Consider the following 21,719-nt stretch of genomic DNA (forward strand, 5'->3'; position numbering starts at 1 on the left):
CACAACTAGCAGCATTTCAGCCCTTGGGTTAATAGCTGATGGGTCCTGTCAGTTGCTGGTGAAACAGAAATCTGCAGGCTATATCCAAAGTGGTACGGTGATTGGGTGATTGGGATCAGCATATAGACTATCCATTCCCTGCATCTCTACAAGAGTCTCACTCTCTAAGACATGATATTCTCCCCAAAAGTACAGCTAACTCAGGCAAGAATTCAGAAACTCTCACCTCACTCTCTCACTACATATTGCCCCTTTTCTCTCTTTAACTAAGACAGAATCCCAGTATAGGGCTATTAGCTGACAGCTAGATGTAAGTTCCACAGGTTATAGATATAAGGATAACAAATACTTCCCTGTACATAAAACTGAAATAGCACTCACCTGTATCCAAAGTGGTACAGAAATTGAGACCCAGCCCTCACAGCAAACACAATGTGTGGTGTTAAGGCAATCAGCAGCTGAATCCACAGGACTGTCTTTAGCGTCTATATTTATAACATCCCTACACTTACTCTCTCATTGGCTCAGCTCTCAAAGGTTGGTTGGGGTATGACCTGTGAGGTTGGTTGCTCACAATGAAAACTTCAAACACAGCCTTAAAACAACTACTGAGAAAGTCTAGTAACAACCACACCTTGTTCTGGAAGTTTCTGGGCTTTTCTAATTGAGTTGTCCTGCCCTGTTCTTTGCACTTGTGCAGAGCTACAGAGTATCTAAGCCCTGGTCTACACTAGGACTTTAGGTCGAATTTAGCAACGTTAAATTGATTTAAACCTGCACCCGTCCACACAGCGAAGCCCTTTATTTCGACTTAAAGGGCTCTTAAAATCGATTTCCTTACTCCACCCCTGACAAGTGGATTAGCGCTTAAATCGACGTTCCCGGCTCGAATTTGGGGTACTGTGGACACAATTTGATGGTATTGGCCTCCGGGAGCTATCCCAGAGTGCTCCATTCTGACCGCTCTGGACAGCACTCTCAACTCAGATGCACTGGCCAGGTAGACAGGAAAAGAACCGCAAACTTTTGAATCTCATTTCCTGTTTGGCCAGCGTGGCAAGCTGCAGGTGACCATGCAGAGCTCATCAGCACAGGTGACCATGATGGAGTCCCAGAATCGCAAAAGAGGTCCAGCATGGACCGAACGGGAGGTACGGGATCTGATCGCTGTTTGGGGAGAGGAATCCGTGCTATCAGAACTCCGTTCCAGTTTTCGAAATGCCAAAACCTTTGTGAAAATCTCCCAGGGCATGAAGGACAGAGGCCATAACAGGGACCCGAAGCAGTGCCGCGTGAAACTGAAGGAGCTGAGGCAAGCCTACCAGAAAACCAGAGAGGCGAACAGCCGCTCTGGGTCAGAGCCCCAAACATGCCGCTTCTATGATGAGCTGCATGCCATTTTAGGGGGTTCAGCCACCACTACCCCAGCCGTGTTGTTTGACTCCTTCAATGGAGATGGAGGCAATACGGAAGCAGGTTTTGGGGACGAAGAAGATGATGATGAGGAGGAGGTTGTAGATAGCTCACAGCAAGCAAGCGGAGAAACCGGTTTTCCCGACAGCCAGGAACTGTTTCTCACCCTAGACCTGGAGCCAGTACCCTCCGAACCCACCCAAGGCTGCCTCCTGGACCCAGCAGGCGGAGAAGGGACCTCTGGTGAGTGTACCTTTTAAAATGCTATACATGGTTTAAAAGCAAGCATGTGAAAGGATTACTTTGCCCTGGCATTTGCGGTTCTCCTAGATGTAGTCCTAAAGCCTTTGCAAAAGGTTTCTGGGGAGGGCAGCCTTATTTCGTCCTTCATGGTAGGACACTTTACCACTCCAGGCCAGTAACACGTACTCGGGAATCACTGTAGAACAAAGCATTGCAGTGTATGTTTGCTGGCATTCAACCAAAATCCGTTCTTTATCTCTCTGTGTTATCCTCAGGAGAGTGAGATATAATTCATGGTCACCTGGTTGAAATAGAGTGCTTTTCTTCAGGGACACTCAGAGGTGCCCGTTCCTGCTGTGCTGTTTGCCTGTGGCTGAACAGAAATGTTCGCCGCTGTTAGCCACAGGAAGGGGGGAAGGTTGAGGGGGTAGTCACGCGGTGGGAGGAGGCAAAATGCGACCTTGTAACGAAAGCACATGTGCTATGTATGTAATGTTAACAGCAAGGTTTACCCTGAAAGAGTGTAGCGACTGTTTTATAAAATGTGTCTTTTTAAATACCACTGTCCCTTTTTTTTTCTCCACCAGCTGCTTGTGTTTCAATGATCACAGGATCTTCTCCTTCCCAGAGGCTAGTGAAGCTTAGAAAGAAAAAAAAACGCACGCGCGATGAAATGTTCTCCGAGCTCATGCTGTCCTCCCACACTGACAGAGCACAGACGAATGCGTGGAGGCAAATAATGTCAGAGTGCAGGAAAGCACAAAATGACCGGGAGGAGAGGTGGAGGGCTGAAGAGAGTAAGTGGCGGGCTGAAGAGAGTAAGTGGCGGGCTGAAGACAGGGCTGAAGCTCAAATGTGGCGGCAGCGTGATGAGAGGAGGCAGGATTCAATGCTGAGGCTGCTGCAGGACCAAACCAGAATGCTCCAGTGTATGGTTGAGCTGCAGCAAAGGCAGCTGGAGCACAGACTGCCACTGCTGCCCCTCTGTAACCAACCGCCCTCCTCCCCAAGTTCCATAGCCTCCACACCCAGACGCCCAAGAATGCGGTGGGGGGGCCTCCGACCACGCAGCCACTCCACCCCAGAGGATTGCCCAAAAAAAAGAAGGCTGTCATTCAATAAATTTTAAAGTTGTAAACTTTTAAAGTGCTGTGCTTAAAGTGCTGTGTGGCATTTTCCTTCCCTCCTCCACCACCCCTCCTGGGATACCTTGGTAGTCATCTCCCTATTTGTGTGATGAATGAATAACGAATGCATGACTGTGAAGCAGCAATGACTTTATTGCCTCTGCAAGCGGTGATTAAAGGGAGGAGGGGAGGGTGGTTAGCTTACAGGGAAGTAGAGTGAACCAAGGGGCGGGGGGTTTCATCAAGGAGAAACAAACAGAACTTTCACAGCGTAGCCTGGCCAGTCATGAAACTGGTTTTCAAAGCTTCTCTGATGCGTACCGCGCCCTCCTGTGCTCTTCTAACCGCCCTGGTGTCTGGCTGCGCGTAACCAGCAGCTAGGCGATTTGCCTCAGCCTCCCACCCCGCCATAAACGTCTCCCCCTTACTCTCACAGATATTGTGGAGCACACAGCAAGCAGTAATAACAGTGGGAATATTGGTTTCGCTGAGGTCTAAGCAAGTCAGTAAACTGCGCCAGCGCGCCTTTAAACGTCCAAATGCACATTCTACCACCATTCTGCACTTGCTCAGCCTGTAGTTGAACAGCTCCTGACTACTGTCCAGGCTGCCTGTGTACGGCTTCATGAGCCATGGCATTAAGGGGTAGGCTGGGTCCCCAAGGATAACTATAGGCATTTCAACATCCCCAACAGTTATTTTCTGGTCTGGGAATAAAGTCCCTTCCTGCAGCTTTTGAAACAGACCAGAGTTCCTGAAGATGCGAGCGTCATGCACCTTTCCCGGCCATCCCATGTTGATGTTGGTGAAACGTCCCTTGTGATCCACCAGAGCTTGCAGCACTATCGAAAAGTACCCCTTGCGGTTTATGTACTCGGCGGCTTGGTGCTCCGGTGCCAAGATAGGGATATGGGTTCCGTCTATAGCCCCACCACAGTTAGGGAATCCCATTGCAGCAAAGCCATCCACTATGACCTGCACATTTCCCAGGGTCACTACCCTTGATATCAGCAGATCTTTGATTGCGTGAGCTACTTGCATAACAGCAGCCCCCACAGTAGATTTGCCCACTCCAAATTGATTCCCAACTGACCGGTAGCTGTCTGGCGTTGCAAGCTTCCACAGGGCTATCGCCACTCGCTTCTCAACTGTGAGGGCTGCTCTCATCCTGGTATTCATGCGCTTCAGGGCAGGGGAAAGCAAGTCACAAAGTTCCATGAAAGTGCCCTTACGCATGCGAAAGTTTCGCAGCCACTGGGAATCGTCCCAGACCTGCAACACTATGCGGTCCCACCAGTCTGTGCTTGTTTTCCGAGCCCAGAATCGGCGTTCCACAGCATGAACCTGCCCCATTAGCACCATGATGCATGCATTGTCAGGGCCCATGCTTTCAGAGAAATCTGTGTCCATGTCCTGATCACTCACGGGACCGCGCTGACGTCGCCTCCTCGCCCGGTATCGCGTTGCCATGTTCTGGTGCTGCATATACTGCTGGATAATGCGTGTGGTGGTTGATGTGCTCCTAATTGCCAAAATGAGCTCAGCGGCCTCCAGGCTTGCCTTGGTATGGCGTCCGCACAGAAAAAAGGCGCGGAACGATTGTCTGCCGTTGCTTTGACGGAGGGAGGGGCGACTGACGACACGGCTTACAGGGTTGGCTTCGGGGAGCTAAAATCAACAAAGGGTGTGCCTGTACATCAAGGAGTATTTCAGGCAGGACTGCACGGAGGGTTCCAATAAGAAATGGTGCACCAAAGTTATCGTTGTTATTGGAACAAGGAGGTTAGCCTGGCCTCTGATTGATACATGGCTAGATTTACCTCGCTGCGCCTTCTCTGTGAGTGACTGCAGTGTGATCTAGACAGGGGAGGAGGAAAATGAGTACAAAACAAATCTGGTCTATTTCTTGTTCTGACCCACTCCATCTATCCTTTACATCTTTGGCTGGCAGCAGACGGTGCAGAAGGACTGCATGCCATCCACATCTCATGGCTGCTTGGCAGAAGATGGTACAGTACGACTGCTAGCCATCTTCATCTCTTGCCTGCCTGGCAGAAGATGGTACAGTACGACTGCTAGCAGTCTGTATCGCCTGCCCGCTCACCATAAGACGGTTCAATAGCACTGCAGGACTAAAGAGAATGACCTGGTCAAGTCACTCCAAATTTAGTCCCTGCGCCCATGTCTGCCCAGGCGCTCCCAGCTGACGTGGCCAGGAGCACCTCGGACACGACGAGGACGACTACCAGTCGTATTGCACCGTCTGCTGCCAGAAGGCAATGGGTTGCTGCTACTGTGCAGCAAAGCCGTACCGCGTCTGCCAGCACCCAGGAGACATAGGGTGACGGTTACCTGAGCTGGCTCCATGCTTGCCGTGGTATGGTGTCTGCACAGGTAACTCATGAAAAAAGGCGCGAAACGATTGTCTGCCCTTGCTTTCACGGAGGGAGGGAGGGAACGGGGGCCTGACGACACGTACCCAGAACCACCCGCGACAATGTTTTAGCCCCATCAGAGTGCTCCATTGTGAGTGCTCTGGACAGCACTCTCAGATGCCCGATTGTTTGCCATTGCTCTGACGCTGGGAGGGGCGCTTACAGGGTTGGCTTCAGGGAGCTAAAATCAACAAAGGGGGTGGCTTTACATCAAGGAGTATTTCAGGCAGGACTTCACGGAGGGTTCCAATAAGAAATGGTGCACCTAAGTTATCGTTGTTATTGGAACAAGGAGGTTAGCCTGGCCTCTGATTGATACATGGCTAGATTTACCTCGCTGCACCTTCTCTGTAAGTGACTACAGTGTGATCTAGAAGAATGAGTCCCCTAGACAGGGGAGGGGGGAAGCAAATCTGGTCTATTTCTTGTTTTGATCCACTCCATCTATCTTTTACATCTTTGGCTGGCAGCAGACGGTGCAGAAGGACTGCATGCCATCCACATCTCATGGCTGCTCGGCAGAAGATGGTACAGTACGACTGCCAGCAGTCCGTATCGCCTGCCCGTTCACCATAAGACGGTTCAATAGGACTGACTGCAGGACTAAAGAGAATGACCTGCTCAAGTCACTCCAAATTTAGTCCCTGCGCCCATGTCTGCCCAGGCGCTCCTGATCGACCTCACAGAGGCGACCAGGAGCACCTCAGACATGACGATGACGGCTACCAGTCGTACTGTACCGTCTGCTGCCACAAGGCAAGGGGTTGCTGCTACTGTGTAGCAATGCCGTACCGCGTCTGCCAGCATCCAGGAGACATAGGGTGACGGTTACCTGAGCGGGCTCCATGCTTGCCGTGGTATGGCGTCTGCACAGGTAACTCAGGAAAAAAGGCGCGAAATGATTGTCTGCCCTTGCTTTCACGGGGGGAGGGAGGGTGGGAACGGGGGCCTGACGATATGTACCCAGAACCACCCGCGACAATGTTTTAGCCCCATCAGGCATTGGGATATCAACCCAGAATTCCAATGGGCAGCGGAGACTGCGGGAACTGTGGGATAGCTACCCACAGTGCAACGCTCCGGAAGTCGACGCTTGCCTCGGTACTGTGGAAGCGCTCCGCCGAGTTAATGCACTTAATGCACTTAGAGCATTTTCTGTGGGGACACACACACTCGAATATATAAAACCAATTTAAAAAAAACCGACTTCTATAAATTCGACCTAATTTCGTAGTATAGACATACCCTAAATAAGATCTATGTCTCCTCCCCACTGCTTCCCTTCCCTTCCCCTCCACTGGAGAAATTAAGTAAAATGTTGCAGTATAAAAACATATAGGTTACACTTACAGGTGCCAGACCTAGTTGGGCCTGTTGTGGTAACATGATTAGTAAACCATCTGTGGGCTGCTGCTCAGAGATCCAGTCCTAGAATAGTTGGACCACAAGGTTCTACTGTTGGGAAAGGTGTAGGAAGCCAGGTCTGTCACCTGAGGGAACGTTCAAGAGGAACTCAAAGGCCTGGTCTACACTAGGAGTTTGTCAGATTTAGCAGCGTTAAATTGAATTAACCCTGCACTCGTCCACACAACAAAGCCATTTTTTTCGACATAAAGGGCTCTTAAAACCGATTTCTGTACTGCTCCCCGACGAGGAGATTAGTGCTGAAATCGACATCGCCATTTCGAATTAGGGTTAGTGTGGATGCAATTCAAAGGTATTGGCCTCCGGGAGCTATCCCACAGTGCACCATTGTGACCGCTCTGGACAGCACTCTGAACTCGGATGCACTGGCCAGGTGTACAGGAAAAACCCTAAGAACTTTTGAATCTTATTTCCTGTTTGGCCAGGTGAGCTCATCAGCACAGGTGACCAAGCAGTCCCAGAATCGAAAAAGAGCTCCAGCTCCAGAGGACCCAACGGGAGGTACTGGATCTGATTGCTGTATGGGGAGAGGAATCCGTGCTATCAGAACTATGTTCCAAAAGAAGAAATGCCAAAACATTTCAAAAAATCTCCAAGTCCATGAGGGACAGAGGCTACAGCAGGGACGCAACACAGTGCCACGTGAAACTTAAGGAGCTCAGACAAGCGTACCAGAAAACCAAAGAATCAAAAGGACGCTCCGGGACAGAGCCCCAGACATGCCGCTTCTATGCTGAGCTGCATGCAATTCTAGGAGGGGCTGCCACTACTACCCCACCCCTGTCCATGGTCTCCAATGATGGGGTACTCTCCACCATGCCTGAGGATTTTGCGGATGGGGAAGATGATGAGGAGGATGAGCTTGAGGAAAGGACACAGCACACTGTTCTCCCCGACAGCCAGGATCTTTTTATCACTCTGATTGAAATACCCTCCCAACCCAACCAAGCTGGAAACGGGACCTCTAGTGAGTGTACCTTTTTAAATATAATACATGTTATAAAAGCAAGTGATTAAGTAGCCCTGAGGACTTGGGATTCATTCGTGGCCAGTACAGCTACTGGAAAAGTCTGTTAACGTGTCTGGGGATGGAGTAGAAATGCTCCAGGGGCATCTCCATGAAGCTCTCCTGGAGGTACTCTAAAAGCTTTTGCAGAAGGTTTCTGGGGAGAGCAGCCTTATTTCATCCTCTATGGTAGGACACCTTACCACGCTATGCTAGTAACAAGTAATCTGGTATCATTGGATGACAAAGCCTGGCAGCGTATGGTCCCAGTGTTTGCTGGCATGCAAGCAACATCTGTTCATTATCTCTCTGTGTTATCCTCAGGAGAGTGATATCGTTCATGGTAACCTGGTTGAAACAGGGGAATTTAATTAAGGGGACATTCAGAGGTGGCCGTTCCTAGTGGGCTGTTTGCCAATGGCTGAAAAGAAATCCTCTCTGCAGTTAGCCATGCGGTGGGGCGGGGGAAGTCCATTGGCACTGAGCTGTTCGCATTTGGCTAGCAGGGATCTTCCCTGATACCAGCCACACAGTGAGGTGAGGGGTAAAGGGATCATCCCAGAGAATTGGATCGGGGGGGGGGCGGTTCGTTTGGTTTCTGCTGCTGCATATTAACCGGAAAACCACAGCACTAAATGGCCAACTTAAGGTGCTTTGCTTGGAATGGGAGAGGAGGGCGCTGCTGTTATGAAGGTTGCAGAAGCTGAAAAACAATGGCTTACCATGGCCACCTGCAAGCCGAATTCTGTTGCCCAGCCCTGCATGTGTGATCTCTAACACCAAAGCCGCAGGCACTCAATATAAGATGCAAAATGCAACATTGTACCAAATCACATGTGCTATGTAATGTGAATAGTGTTGTTCACCATGAAAGAGTACAGTCATTGTTCTGTAAAATGTATCTTTTTAAATACTTCACTCCCTTTTTTTCCTCCAGCAGCTGCAAATGTTTGAAGCCTCCCTGCTCCGTTCCAAAGGCTACCTCAGATAAGACAGTGAAAAAAAATGCACGCACAATGAAATGTTCTCTGAGCTCATGCAGTCGTCCGGCACTGACAGAGCTCAGCAGAATGTGTGGAGGGACACAATAGCAGAGTACAGAAAGCAGCCGATGAACGTGAGGAGAGGTGGCGGCAGGAAGATCAGAGGAGACATGATGCAACGCTGAGGCTACTGCGGGATCAAACAGACATGCTCCGGCATCGGGTGGAGGTTCGTGAATGGCAGCAGGATCACAGACGGCCACTGCAGCCCCTGTTTAACCGCCCTCCTTCCTCCCCAAGTTCCATTGCCTTCTCACCCAGATACCCAAGAACGCGGGGGGGGGGGGGAGGCTCCAGGCACCCAACCACTCCACTCCAGTGGACAGCCCAAGCAACAGAAGGTTGGCATTCAACAAATTTTGAAGTGGCCTTTTCCTTCCCTCCTACCCTCCTCCCACCTGCCCCCCCACCCCGGGCTACCTTGTTAGTTATCTCCCTATTTTTATAATCAATTAATAAAGAATACATGTTTTTTAAATGATCGTGACTTTATTTCCTTTGCAAGCAAGCTGTGATCGAAGGGGAGAGGGCAGGTGGCTTACAGAGAATTTAGTGGCAACCAAGGGGGCGGGTTTTCATCAAGGAGCAACAAACAGAAGTGTCACCCAGGACCCTGGCCAGTCATGAAACTGGTTTTCAAAGCTTCTCTGATGCGCACCTCTTCCTGCTGTGCTCTTCTAACCGCTCTGGTGTCTGGCTGCGCGTATTCAGTGGCCTGGCAATTTGCCTCAACCTCCCACCCCGCCATAAACGTCTCCCCCTTACTCTCACAGATATTGTGGAGCACACAGCAAGCAGTAATAACAGTGGGAATATTGGTTTCGCTGAGGTCTAAGCGAGTCAGTAAACTGCACCCGCGATCCTTTAAAGTCCAAATGCACATTCTACCACCATTCTGCACTTGCTCTGCCTATAGTTGAACAGCTCCTAACTACTGTCCAGGGTGCCTGTGTACGGCTTCATGAGCCAGGGTATTAAGGTGTAGGCTGGGTCCCCAAGGATAACTATAGGCATTTCAACATCCCCAGCAGTTATTTTCTGGTGTGGGAAGTAAATCCCTTCCTGCAGCCGTTTAAACAGACTAGAGTTCCTGAAGACGCGAGCATCATGTACCTTTCCCGGCCATCCAACGTTGATGTTGGTGAAACGTCCCTTGTGATCCACCAGTGCTTGCAGCACCATTGAAAAATACCCTGTGCGTTTTATGTACTGGCTGCCCTGGTGGTCCAGTCCTGAGATAGGGATATGTGTTCTGTCTATGGCCCCACCGCAGTTAGGGAATCCCATTGCAGCAAAGGCATCTACTATGACCTGCACATTTCCGAGAGTCACTACCTTTGATAGCAGCAGCTCAAAGATTGTGTTGGCTACTTCCATCACAGCAACCCCACAGTAGATTTTCCCACTCCAAATTGATTCCCGACTGACTGGTAGCTGTCTGGCGTTGCAAGCTTCCAGAGGGCTATCACCACTTGCTTGTGAACTGTGACGGCTGCTCTCATCTTGGTATTCTTGTGCTTCAGGTCAGGGGAAAGCAAGTCACAAAGTTCCATGAAAGTGCCCTTATGCATGCAAAAGTTTTGGAGCCACTGGGAATCATCCCAAACCTGCATCACTATGCGGTCCCACCAGTCTGTGCTTGTTTCCGGGGCCCAGAATCGGTGTTCCATGGCATGAGCCTGCCCCAGTAATACCATGATCTCCAAATTGCCGGGGACCACGGCTTTAGAGAAATCTGTATTCATGTCCTCATCACCTCTCTGCCGTCGCCTGGTTTTTCAGGTGCTGGCTCTGCATAAACTGCACGATAATGCATGAGGTGTTTACTATGGTCATAACTGCTGCAGTGAGCTGAACGGGCTCCATGCTTGCCATGCTATGGCGTGTGCTCAGGCAATCCAGAGAAAAGGGTGCAAAATGATTGTCTGCTGTTGCTTTCACAGAGGGAGGGAGGGTTGACTGACGACATTTACCCATAACCACCTGCGACAAATTTTTGGCCCCATCAGGCATTGGGAGCTCAGCCCAGAATTCCAATGGACAGCAGGGACTGTGGGATAGCGACCCACAGTGCACTGCTCAGACTGTCGACGCTTGCCACGGTACTGTGGACGCACACCGCCGAATTAATGTGCTTAGTGTGGACGCATGCACTTGACTTTATACAATCTGTTCCCAAAAATCGACTTCTGTAAAATCGGACTACTTCTGTAGTGTAGACATGGCCAAAGGGTCTGAAACACAGCTTATCTAGTAACTTTAATGTCTCACATCTTCTGGGATGTCTAATATATCTTAGCAGCAATGTGTCCCAGTGATACCAAAAACCTAATAAATGGCTATGGGGTAGAACAGACTCCTTTACGAGGGATCTGATTTATTGAATTTTGCACAGCTGTTTACTGTTGGTGATGTCCTCTACACAGTGTATACCCTCTCCCATCACCAGAAAACGAAGCTTTTCTTGATGCTGTTAGAACATCAGTGCTTCTTTTAAATAAATAACAATAAGTTGTTAATAGTCTGTCATTCAATTGTCTGCTAAAAAGATTTACAAAAGCTGTGAGTGAACTGTGGGGAATGTGAAATGAAAACACTGGTTTCATAGTACATGTCCTTTAAATCCTCATTCTAGCCACACGTTGAATGCAACACTAACAGTTACCATGTGGGAGTGGCTGGGTCATTACAAAACCTAAACTTAATTTCCCCAATACTAATTTCTCCCTACTGTTACCCACACCTTCTTGTCAACTGTCTTTAATAGGCCACTCTCTTACCACTTCAATAGTTATTTTTCCTCCCTTGGTATCCTCTGTTAATTGATGTATCTCATTAGACTGACCTCACACTTGGTAAACAACCCCCATCCTTTCATGTATTTATACCTGCTCCTGTATTTTCACTCCATGCATCTAATGAAGTGGGTTCTAATCCACAAAAGTGTATGCCCAAATAAATTTGTTAGTCTCTAAGGTGTCACAAGGATTCCTAGTTACCATCTAGTACAGAAATCTGTTCTTTCTCTATATCCCATTGCAGTAATTAATAGAGTTGGTCATCTAGTTAAAAAATATCCAATTCACAGATATTATTGCAAATAAAAATGTCAAGTTTGTATCCCTATGATTCATGGTGACATGAAATTCATTATTTAGTGAATATTTGGACAACTGTTAGATATTTGTGACATTGTTCACAAATCCCAAAAGTTCCACAAATTTTAGCACAAGTGATCATATTTCCAAACATAAATATACAGAACATATAGGCCTGGTCTAAACATTGATTTTTGTTCCATTATGACTATTTTGGTTCGGGTGTGATATTTTGCCTATACTAATACAACCAATACAACTAATAGTGTGGGCTCAGATGTACTGTAGTTTAAAGGTTTCAGAGTAGCACTCGTGTTAGTCTGTATCCGCAAAAAGAAAAGGAGGACTTGTGGCACCTTAGAGGCTAACAAATTTATTTGAGCATAAGCTTTCGTGAGCTACAGCTCACTTCATCGGATGCATTCAGTGGAAAATACAGTGGGGAGATTTATATACATAGAGAACATGAAACAATGGGCATTCCAGCAGTTGACAAGAACACCTGAGGAACAGTGGGGCTGGGAAGGGGAATAAACATGGGGAAATAGTTTTACTTTGTGTAATGACCCATCCACTCCCAGTCTCTATTGAAGCCTAAATTAATTGTATCCAGTTACAAATTAATTCCAATTCAGCAGTCTCTCATTGAAGTCTGTTTCTGAAGTTTTTTTGTTGAAGAATTGCCACTTTTAGGTCTGTAATCGAGTGACCAAAGAGATTGAAATGTTCTCCGGCTGGTTTTTGAATGTTATAATTCTTGACGTCTGATTTGTGTCCATTTATTCTTTTACGTAGAGACTGTCTAGTGTGACCAACGTACATAGCAGAGGGGCATTGCTGGCACATGATGGCATATATCACATCGGTAGATGTGCTCATGAACGAGCCTCTGATAGTATGGCTGATGTGATTAGGCCCTATGATGGTGTCCCCTGAATAGAAATGTGGACACAGTTGGCAACGGGCTTTGTTGCAAGGATAGGTTCCTGGGTTAGTGGTTCTGTTGTGTGGTGTGTGGTTGCTGGTGAGTATTTGCTTCAGGTTTGGGGGCTGTATGTAAGCAAGGACTGGCCTGTCTCCCAAGATCTGTGAGAGGGATGGGTCTTCCTTCAGGATAGGTTGTAGATCTTTGATGATGCGTTGGAGAGGTTTTAGTTGGGGGCTGAAGGTGACGGCTAGTGGCGTTCTGTTATTTTCTTTGTTGGGCCTGTCCTGTAGTAGGTGACTTCTGGGTACTCTTCTGGCTCTGTCAATCTATTTCTTCACTTCAGCAGGTGGGTATTTTAGTTGTAAGAATGCTTGATAGAGATCTTGTAGGTCTTTGTCTCTGTCTGAGGGGTTGGAGCAAATGCGTTTGTATCGAATAGCTTGGCTGTAGACAATGGATTTTGTGGTGTGGTCTGGATGAAAGCTGGAGGCATGTAGGTAGACATAGAGGTCAGTAGGTTTCCGGTATAGGGTGGTGTTTATGTGACTATTGCTTATTAGCACCGTAGTGTCCAGGAAGTGGATCTCTTGTGTGGACTGGTCCAGGCTGAGGTTGATGGTGGGATGGAAATTGTTGAAATCATGGTGGAATTCCTTTCCATGGTTCCAGATGATGAAGATGTCATCAATGTAGCGCAAGTAGAGTAGGGGCATTAGGGGATGAGAGCTGAGGAAGCGTTGTTCTAAGTCAGCCATAAAAATGTTGGCATACTGTGCGGCCATGTGTGTACCCATAGCAGTGCCGCTGATTTGAAGGTATACATTGTCCCCAAATGAGAAATAATTATGGGTGAGGACAAAGTCACAAAGATCAGCCACTAGGTTTGCCGTGACATTGTGTGGAAATGGCCCACCTTGATTATCACTACAAAAGGTTTCCCCCCACCCCCTGCTCTCCTGCTGGTAATAGCTCACCTTACCTGATCACTCTCCTTACAGTGTGTATGGTAACACCCATTGTTTCATGTTCTCTATGTATATAAATCTCCCCACTGTATTTTCCACTGAATGCATCCGATGAAGTGGGCTGTAGCTCACGAAAGCTTATGCTCAGATAAATTTGTTAGTCTCTAGGGTGCCACAAGTACTCCTTTTCTTTTTGTAGTGTAAAGGTGATTTATACTGGTATAGCTTATTCCCCTTCCCACAGGGAAGTAAGTTATACCAGTATAAGCACTTTTATACTGGTATAATTGTGTCTACACTAATGGTTGTATCATGAACAAAAATACATTCATAGATATAGTTTCTGTGCACAAACAATTCACTAAACAAATCAGAAGCTAAATTCATAACAAATATGAATAGTTCAATTAGTTCTTATCATCCCAACACTAAGATTGACTAGAAAATGATATGAAACATGGATTTCAGCTGTGGGCTATCAATATCTGGAATGGATAAATGCTTCTCATTGTGCAACAGCGCAGATCAGTCTGTGCATTTCAACAATGGTCTGATAAGATACTGCAGTTAAAGATACCTGATACCCTGCTGAACTGTACACAAACTCCACACTGGACAACAAGCAGGGTAAGGAGCTGTTTTGGGCTCAAGCGGCTCTGCCCTGCCACACCTGCAACGTATGCATAGGCTGGAGGAGGAGTTAAAAGGGGAGCAAAGCAAGCAGCTCATTTGCTGGCAGACAAGGGATAAGAACAGACCTTCAGCTCCTGCGGAAAGGGCTGACTGAAGGCAGGAGCTTCTTAGATGACCTCTCCTTGAAGGAGAATGGAGGGCCAGATTTTGATGCACCCTGAGGGGGAATCATACCTGCCCGTGTCTTCTTAACTCAGTTTATTTGCATTAATTCCCCTTGCTTTTTCCTTCATGGAATACCCCAGAAGGAGAGAGACTTTAAAGTGACCTGGCTGGAGGGGCCAAGTCACAGAAGAGACAGGTCACCACAGAGGCAGAGCAGCTGTAGGCAGGAGACACCCAGCAGGGAGAAAGCTACTATGCTATGCCTGGCCACTAGGAGGTACTAGCGGTGAGTCAGTCTTTTCACATGAATTTATGTGCAAACATAGTGTCTATCAACAGCATAGGATTAAAATACTAAACAACTTGCTTTTGTTCAAGATGCCCATTTGGTATATGGGAGAGAATGGCAGTGCTTGCATAACACTTCCATATTGTTACACTATTAAGGAAAAGGGTCAAATCAGCTGTCTTCTGCATTATTTTTTTTATTTCCAAGAGAGGAGACAGGAATGTGTTAAGTGGAGGTTTGAATCACAGTAAAGATTCTGGGTAAAAGTCAGTCATGTATAGAGGACCAGCACAAGGGCTATCATCATCAGTTATGCCATTCCCAGGGAGCTTAAGTGGGACTTACATGGTAACTAGGCCTTCTGCTGGCACTCTGTGCAGGTGTGTATTTCACCCTGTGACCCTGAAACATCCCCTTACCCTTATTACTGTATGCTCTCCTCCAATTCCTGCAACTGTCAGCCATCATTCTCTGCCGTGCAATTACAAAGGCAACAAAAGAGTGCTGTTTAATGAGCAGAGACCCTGCAATGCTCCCAAAATGACAAGTTGTCTTACAGTATGCTGTGCTTGGCTATCAGAGCTGCAGCCTACAGTGGTTATAAAGTCACTTTCTGTAGTCTGGGTACGGAAATGAAAATAAAGGTAACACACATAAGATGGGAAACACTTTATTTCCACAAAATGTCATTAAATGGGGAGGGGGCATACTCCCTTCTGTGAGATATTGTAGAACTAAATATTTTAGTAGGATTCAAAAAGAAGTAAACTCAGATATGAATAAAACTTGTGTAACTAGGATAGCCATTTAAAGCCATGGTTTTCAACCTCTTCCACACAGAACCCTTCCCATTTAGCAGGGATCTAGGTGAAACTCTCTTTCCAATTAGCTATACTGAAAAGGTGGAATGATGATGGCCATGAGACCTCAGGGAGCACTTAACCCTCAGGTTTAGGCCCCCTGATTAACCCTAATCTACCCTCATGCTTCAAGATATAAATCAACCTCTCATTGTATAGGTTTAGGAAGAATCTTCTTCTGTATACATGCTTTTATATAAATGTCTATTGTAAGGGTTTTACCTCTTCTTCTGAAACATCTAGTACTGGTCATTCTCAAAAATGAACTGCACCATCTGGTTTAGCCTGGCAAATCTATGTTTATTTGCTCTTAAGAGAAGATGCATGTTCCTAAAATTACTGGATTTATCACTGTAGCTTCTGATGCTGGGTGTAGCTTATGTGAGAGCGTTCCTGCCTCTAGAGAACCCAATCTATTTAACTTACTATATGGAGGATTCTATCAAAAGTATTACTTTGAAAACTGGTGAGTAGGAGTGAATCTTCAATGTGTGTGCAACTGTAGGTGAGAGAACTTGAATCTGCTCAGTCATTAAAACTGCATTGGTGGTGTTTAATTACGAGTGGTCACAAATTAAGACATCTTTCGGCATATATCAGTTGCATATATTGTTTTGCTGCTGTTGCAAATAGCATGATGAATTGCAAGGTTTATTATAATGCTGAAACGACTCAATGATAAAACAGTACTGCTGAAGATATGAAGAGTTCTGAATCTCAGCTTGGAAGGACAATATAAATTGTTATATAAACAACTTCTCTGCCTGAAAAACTTTGCCAACTAGCATGCTACAGTTGGGATTTGCCAAGGAAAATTTTCTATTGCAGTTTGCAAACAAAGGCCATAATCCTGCAGACACTGATGCACATGCTTAATTTTAAGCATGTGAGTAGTCCCATTGTGCAGGCTGCCTGCTCTAGTAAATTCTTTAGGTTTCTGTTTTTCTGACAGCAGTGAGACTGCTCATGTGCTTAAAGTTAAGCATGTGCTTAAATGTTTCCAGAATCAGGGCCTAAATGTGAACTTGAAAAGGAGGAGTTTTGCACAAAATTATTAACACTGTAAATTTTATTTGGTCATACTCAAACTCCCCAAAGCTCTGGTTAGCTTTCTTCCTCTTGGGAAATGCAACTCAATGAGTTTGTTCTGCTCTACACTTAAAGATTTTTTTATTATTATGAATTAAAATAAATAGAAGAAGGCTTTAAAAATTCCAGAATCCATTCTAAACCCAGATTCTACAGCTATATGCACAGAGGGCTTGTCTACATAGACTGGAACCGAAGTACCTAGCTCAGTTGTAATTCCCACTGTTAATGCTTTTGGTTCAAGCCTGAATATTGGAATTCTTATGTTACACCATAATAGGGCATATTTATTCTAACTTACTGTGATACAGCGTGGCCAGAATGTTGGATCATATTAAAGAAGTTCTGTACTAAAATCACAAATGAGTTTGATTCCCCATAGTTTAAATTCGAGGGTATTACTAATTAAGAGGTCTCTTGGTTTTTGGTGCTGTTTCTCTCCCTCTATGTGTGAAACTTGCAAGCTGCTAATTGTGTTAGTACATTCTAAGACAGAGTCTGTTCTCAAAGCAATTCTTTGTAACGACAACTACTCACACAGAGAAAGACTCAAAGCAATACTCTGTAACAATAGAAACAGCACCCAGAAACTCCCCCTTTTGTTGTATTCATCTCGCTTTGTTAACAATTGTGATTAAAATAGAGATAGAGGTATGTATGTGGATGGATGCTTGGTGTGAATAATAACTGAATGATCAGGGAGGTGCCAGCCTAAGAATCCAGTGTCCATTGGCTGAAGAAGGCGTCAAGAGGAAATAACCAGAGGACCCCCGGAGGGCAGACTGGAATCCACCCAACAGCCTCAAGAATGGGAGAACCAAAGAACAAGATAACATCTGGCAGCACGGAGCCGTCAGGAATGTGCCATCTGCTGATTGATTCAGCAACAGCATGATGAAGCAATTCCCATAGACTGGGAATGTGTGTGTGTGTTTGTATGAATGAATGTGTGAATAAATATGATATTGAATGGAATGTTATAGCTATAACTAACTGCTTACTATGATTCTTTCTGTATTCACAATAAATGTGGTATTTTGCCTTTTCCCCTTTAATAAGATCCTGCTGGTTTTTATTTTATTGGTATAACAAGAAGGCAGCAGGAGAGTGATCCTATGGTGATCTGGGAAGTGGGCGGGTGAAGCCCGTCTACTGCTAAAGGATCCCCCCTCAGCCTAAGAGGGGGATCCAAGCAGGAGAGTGATAGAGGAAAGATATGTAAGTCCCAGGATGAGGAGAAGCCTTATTCCCTGTAGAGGGAAGAAAGGTTTCTATAGATTAATTAAAAGCACATGAAGCCAATTACAGTACCTGAAGCTAGTCACCTGATAAAAACCCCCTGCTTCAATCAGCCAGGGGAAGGAGTTGGAGCAGAGACCAGTTTGGAGGAGTTGAAGTAGAGGAGAGTTTGGAGAAGTGCTGTGGCTGGCTAGAAGACCAGGACCCTACATAAAGAGACACACCCAGCTTGTGCAGAGAGACAGGGCAGGAAGCCCCACAAGCTGAAGAGCAGGAGAGGGAAGAAGCCCAGGGGAAGGAAACACTAGTTCAAGTGGTTTATCACTATCCCTAGGGCCCTTGGGCTGGGACCTGGAGTAGAGGGTGGGCCCGGGTCCCTCCCTCTCCGCTATCCTTCTCTGTGTTACTAGTGGGACAGTAAATATGCTAGTTCAGGGGCAGGAAACTGCACCCTGAACCCTCCCCAAAAAAAGGAAGCGTGGGACCCATCATAATCGTATCAGCAATTTGCCACACTTGCATTGATAATTTACCCAGTTTAGTTATATTAAATTATGGAACCCTTTTACTGAAAGAAGAATGTCCACACACAGAGGTGCATAGAAATAAGGTGTGAATTATAACTAGTTATTGTCAGTCTTTAGATTATTTCTGTTCCAGTTTCTCTAGACAAGCCCAAGACCTTCAAGTAATATTTTGCTTCCCCAGCTGTTTTGCTTGCAACAGCGAAGGTAGAAGTGGGCTACAGTACAGTCTCCAGTGTCCTGACTGGATGCCATCTTCCTTTTTTCCCCAGCTGCCATCCTGTATTGATTGTGTACTACTGAAAAGCTGTGAAAGAGCCTTCCTTATATTCCAAACTTACTTCCCTGTCCTTAATGAAAAAGTCTAAATCCCAGGCTGATAAGGGATACAAAGCAACGGGGGCTGGGGTGGCGAGAGGGGAAGGACAGATAAGAGGGGGCAGGGGAGTAGGAAGCTATTTAGAATGTTCTCGAAGGTAAAATCTAATGTGGTAGACTCTGTGGGCATTAATTTTCCTAATTATTTAAAATTTTGTTCCCAAGATATTTTAAACATCCTTCTTGTTTATCTCTTCCTTGTCTGCAGTTGGAAGCATTCAACAGAAAATGGCATTTTCCACCAAACAAATCTCATGGAAATATGTAATCTTTACCATCTGTGACAAAACTTGCAAATACTCTATTTTGTAAATAATGGGGTTTGGATTGACAATATGTGTTCATATGTTAAGGCAGGAGCAAATGTATAAGCAATACCCACACTGTAGTCTCAACTGTTCCAGCAATAACCCTCTTTAAACATAGATGTTACTAGCCTGAGATAGGATTTCATTTTTCTGTGAAATGTCCCACAGCTGTGTTCTAAAACTCTGGTAAAGGAGCTATGCTTTTTGTCCTGGTATGGGTCAGAACTAGAGCATGATTCCTTAACTTGATATAGTGCTATCCAAATACACATTGCATTAGTGGCATGACCTTAGAGCCCTTTGGAGTTGATGGAAACTTTCCCATAGACCTCACTATGCTTTGCACCAGCCCCTAGGTCCAGTTTAAAGTCAATGGGATTTCAGAATGTGATTAACTTTAAGTGCGTGCTTAGGGCTGGAGTTAAGCATGTACTTAAATTCGTTGCCAAATCAGTGCTTTAAGCCTGCTAATTAAACATGGTATCATGTAGAGGGGACGTGATCGTTCCCCTCTATTCGACATTGGTGAGGCCTCATCTGGAGTACTGTGTCCAGTTTTGGGCCCCACACTTCAAGAAGGATGTGGATAAATTGGAGAGAGTCCAGCGAAGGGCAACAAAAATGATTAGGGGTCTGGAACACATGAGTTATGAGGAGAGGCTGAGGGAACTGGGATTGTTTAGCCTGCAGAAGAGAAGAATGAGGGGGGATTTGATAGCTGCTTTCAACTACCTGAAAGGGGGTTCCAAAGAGGATGGCTCTAGACTGTTCTCAATGGTAGCAGATGACAGAACGAGGAGTAATGGTCTCAAGTTGCAGTGGGGGAGGTTTAGATTGGATATTAGGAAAAACTTTTTCACTAAGAGGGTGGTGAAACACTGGAATGCGTTACCTAGGGAGGTGGTAGAATCTCCTTCCTTAGAGGTTTTTAAGGTCAGGCTTGACAAAGCCCTGGCTGGGATGATTTAACTGGGAATTGGTCCTGCTTTGAGCAGGGGGTTGGACTAGATGACCTTCTGGGGTCCCTTCCAACCCTGATATTCTATGATTCTATGATTCTATACAGTAGTTTAGGCTGGCCCATAGAGTGTGGGAGATACTCTAAAGTGTAAGCCAACTTTGGCCAGCACCATTCTCAAGAGGAAAATAACTGTTTAAGACAGATTCTCTAGAATATGCTACCAATAACTGTGGCACGGATAATGCCAGTAGGGTTGCAGCTGCTTCAAGCAGCTCTTAGGTGGGAAACGCACAGCCAGCTGCTCATTCTTTTAGAGTGAGAGCTCAATGAAATACCAATCCCAACACTCTAGAGGCTGCTTTGCTCATTCCCTGCTGAATCTTCAGAGCTAGAAATAGCTCCTCATTCTGGAAATCTATAAAAAGATGGTTCTAGAAGTATTCAGTGTAGTTGGTCCAATAAAAGATATTATCTCATTCACCTGATTTTTCTAAGAGTAGCGAGGATTAGGTGGGAAAGCAGAAAAAGAAAGAGGATTTAGAGCAGCAGGCAGCCTCCTCCATTATTCCATCCCTAATAAACATACCGATTACAAATATTTTAATATTGCTTCCCATTTACCCCAGTGAATACTAAATATAATCACTTTTCAAGTATTATATTTATATTTTACAAAACAGATCTTTGAGTGGCTTGGCACCAGAGCTATTCCTTACTGTGGAAAACTTTTTGTTTGTTTGTTTCTTTGGAAGGTAGTCACGCAGACCAGATACCAATGCTGGATAACATTTTTTTTTTTCAGTAGCAGCATCTGGCATCTTGGCCAATGGCAGCTTCAGAGTCTTTTGGATTCACTCTCAGTAGAATCGCCAGGCAATGTTGTATTCACAAATGCTACGTATGGAAAAATTACAATATTTCTAAAATCTTGGGTGTATTTATAATGTTCATTCTTTTGTAAAGAGATCAAGAAATGTGCAGGGATTAAAAATTGCCTACCTTTTCCCACAGTATTGTTGTTTCAAAAATATTTGCCAACCTTTTCTTGGGAGTGTTTTGTTGGCTCCTGCAGTGGTAATTCTGGGATAGATGTTAAATAATAATAATAATGGCACTGAAGGGTTGGAGAAACAGAAAACCTGTGTATGTATCTATATCATGCCTGAAATTAGGGAGAAACATATTAAATAGTAAACCTGCAAACCATCTACCTGTTTCTGTTTGCCTCATTTGGAGTATCATTGTGGTGATGACATGTTTGTAGCCACATAGCCCTGCGCTCCTGCTGATCCAGCAATGTGATTTCCATACCATAATAATGGGATTTTTATCAGTGACTTCTATGGGCCCAAGATTTCACTCTATGTATTTTAGAGAACTTAAACCTAGATAGCCATGTAACCAGCATACACCATATATTCCTTAGCAAATATGAAAATGTGTTATAAGGAGTGGCAAATATTTGTATGCTCGTTAACTTTTCCTTCTAAGTTTCAACTTCCATTCATAAATATAACCTAATACTGAAGAAGCGCTCAATGTTATTTTTGCCTTGCAGAGCATACAGATTCAATTTTTAATCAGTAAATC

General features: G+C 45.5%; 1 protein-coding gene across 1 annotated transcript in view; it reads left to right on the forward strand.

The window, feature by feature from the left end:
* The first annotated feature begins 1,100 nt into the window (after positions 1-1,100).
* LOC140911941 (uncharacterized) overlaps positions 1,101-21,719 on the forward strand; it is a 58,317-nt gene continuing 37,698 nt past the window's right edge. The window contains exons 1-2 of the mRNA XM_073346102.1: positions 1,101-1,656; positions 2,244-2,703. Of these exons, the coding sequence (XP_073202203.1) occupies positions 1,101-1,656; positions 2,244-2,703 (1,016 nt within the window). The remainder of the gene's footprint in view (positions 1,657-2,243; positions 2,704-21,719) is intronic.

The sequence above is a fragment of the Lepidochelys kempii genome, chromosome 5 (assembly GCF_965140265.1).
Source record: "Lepidochelys kempii isolate rLepKem1 chromosome 5, rLepKem1.hap2, whole genome shotgun sequence".
NCBI classification, from domain to species: Eukaryota; Metazoa; Chordata; order Testudines; family Cheloniidae; genus Lepidochelys; species Lepidochelys kempii.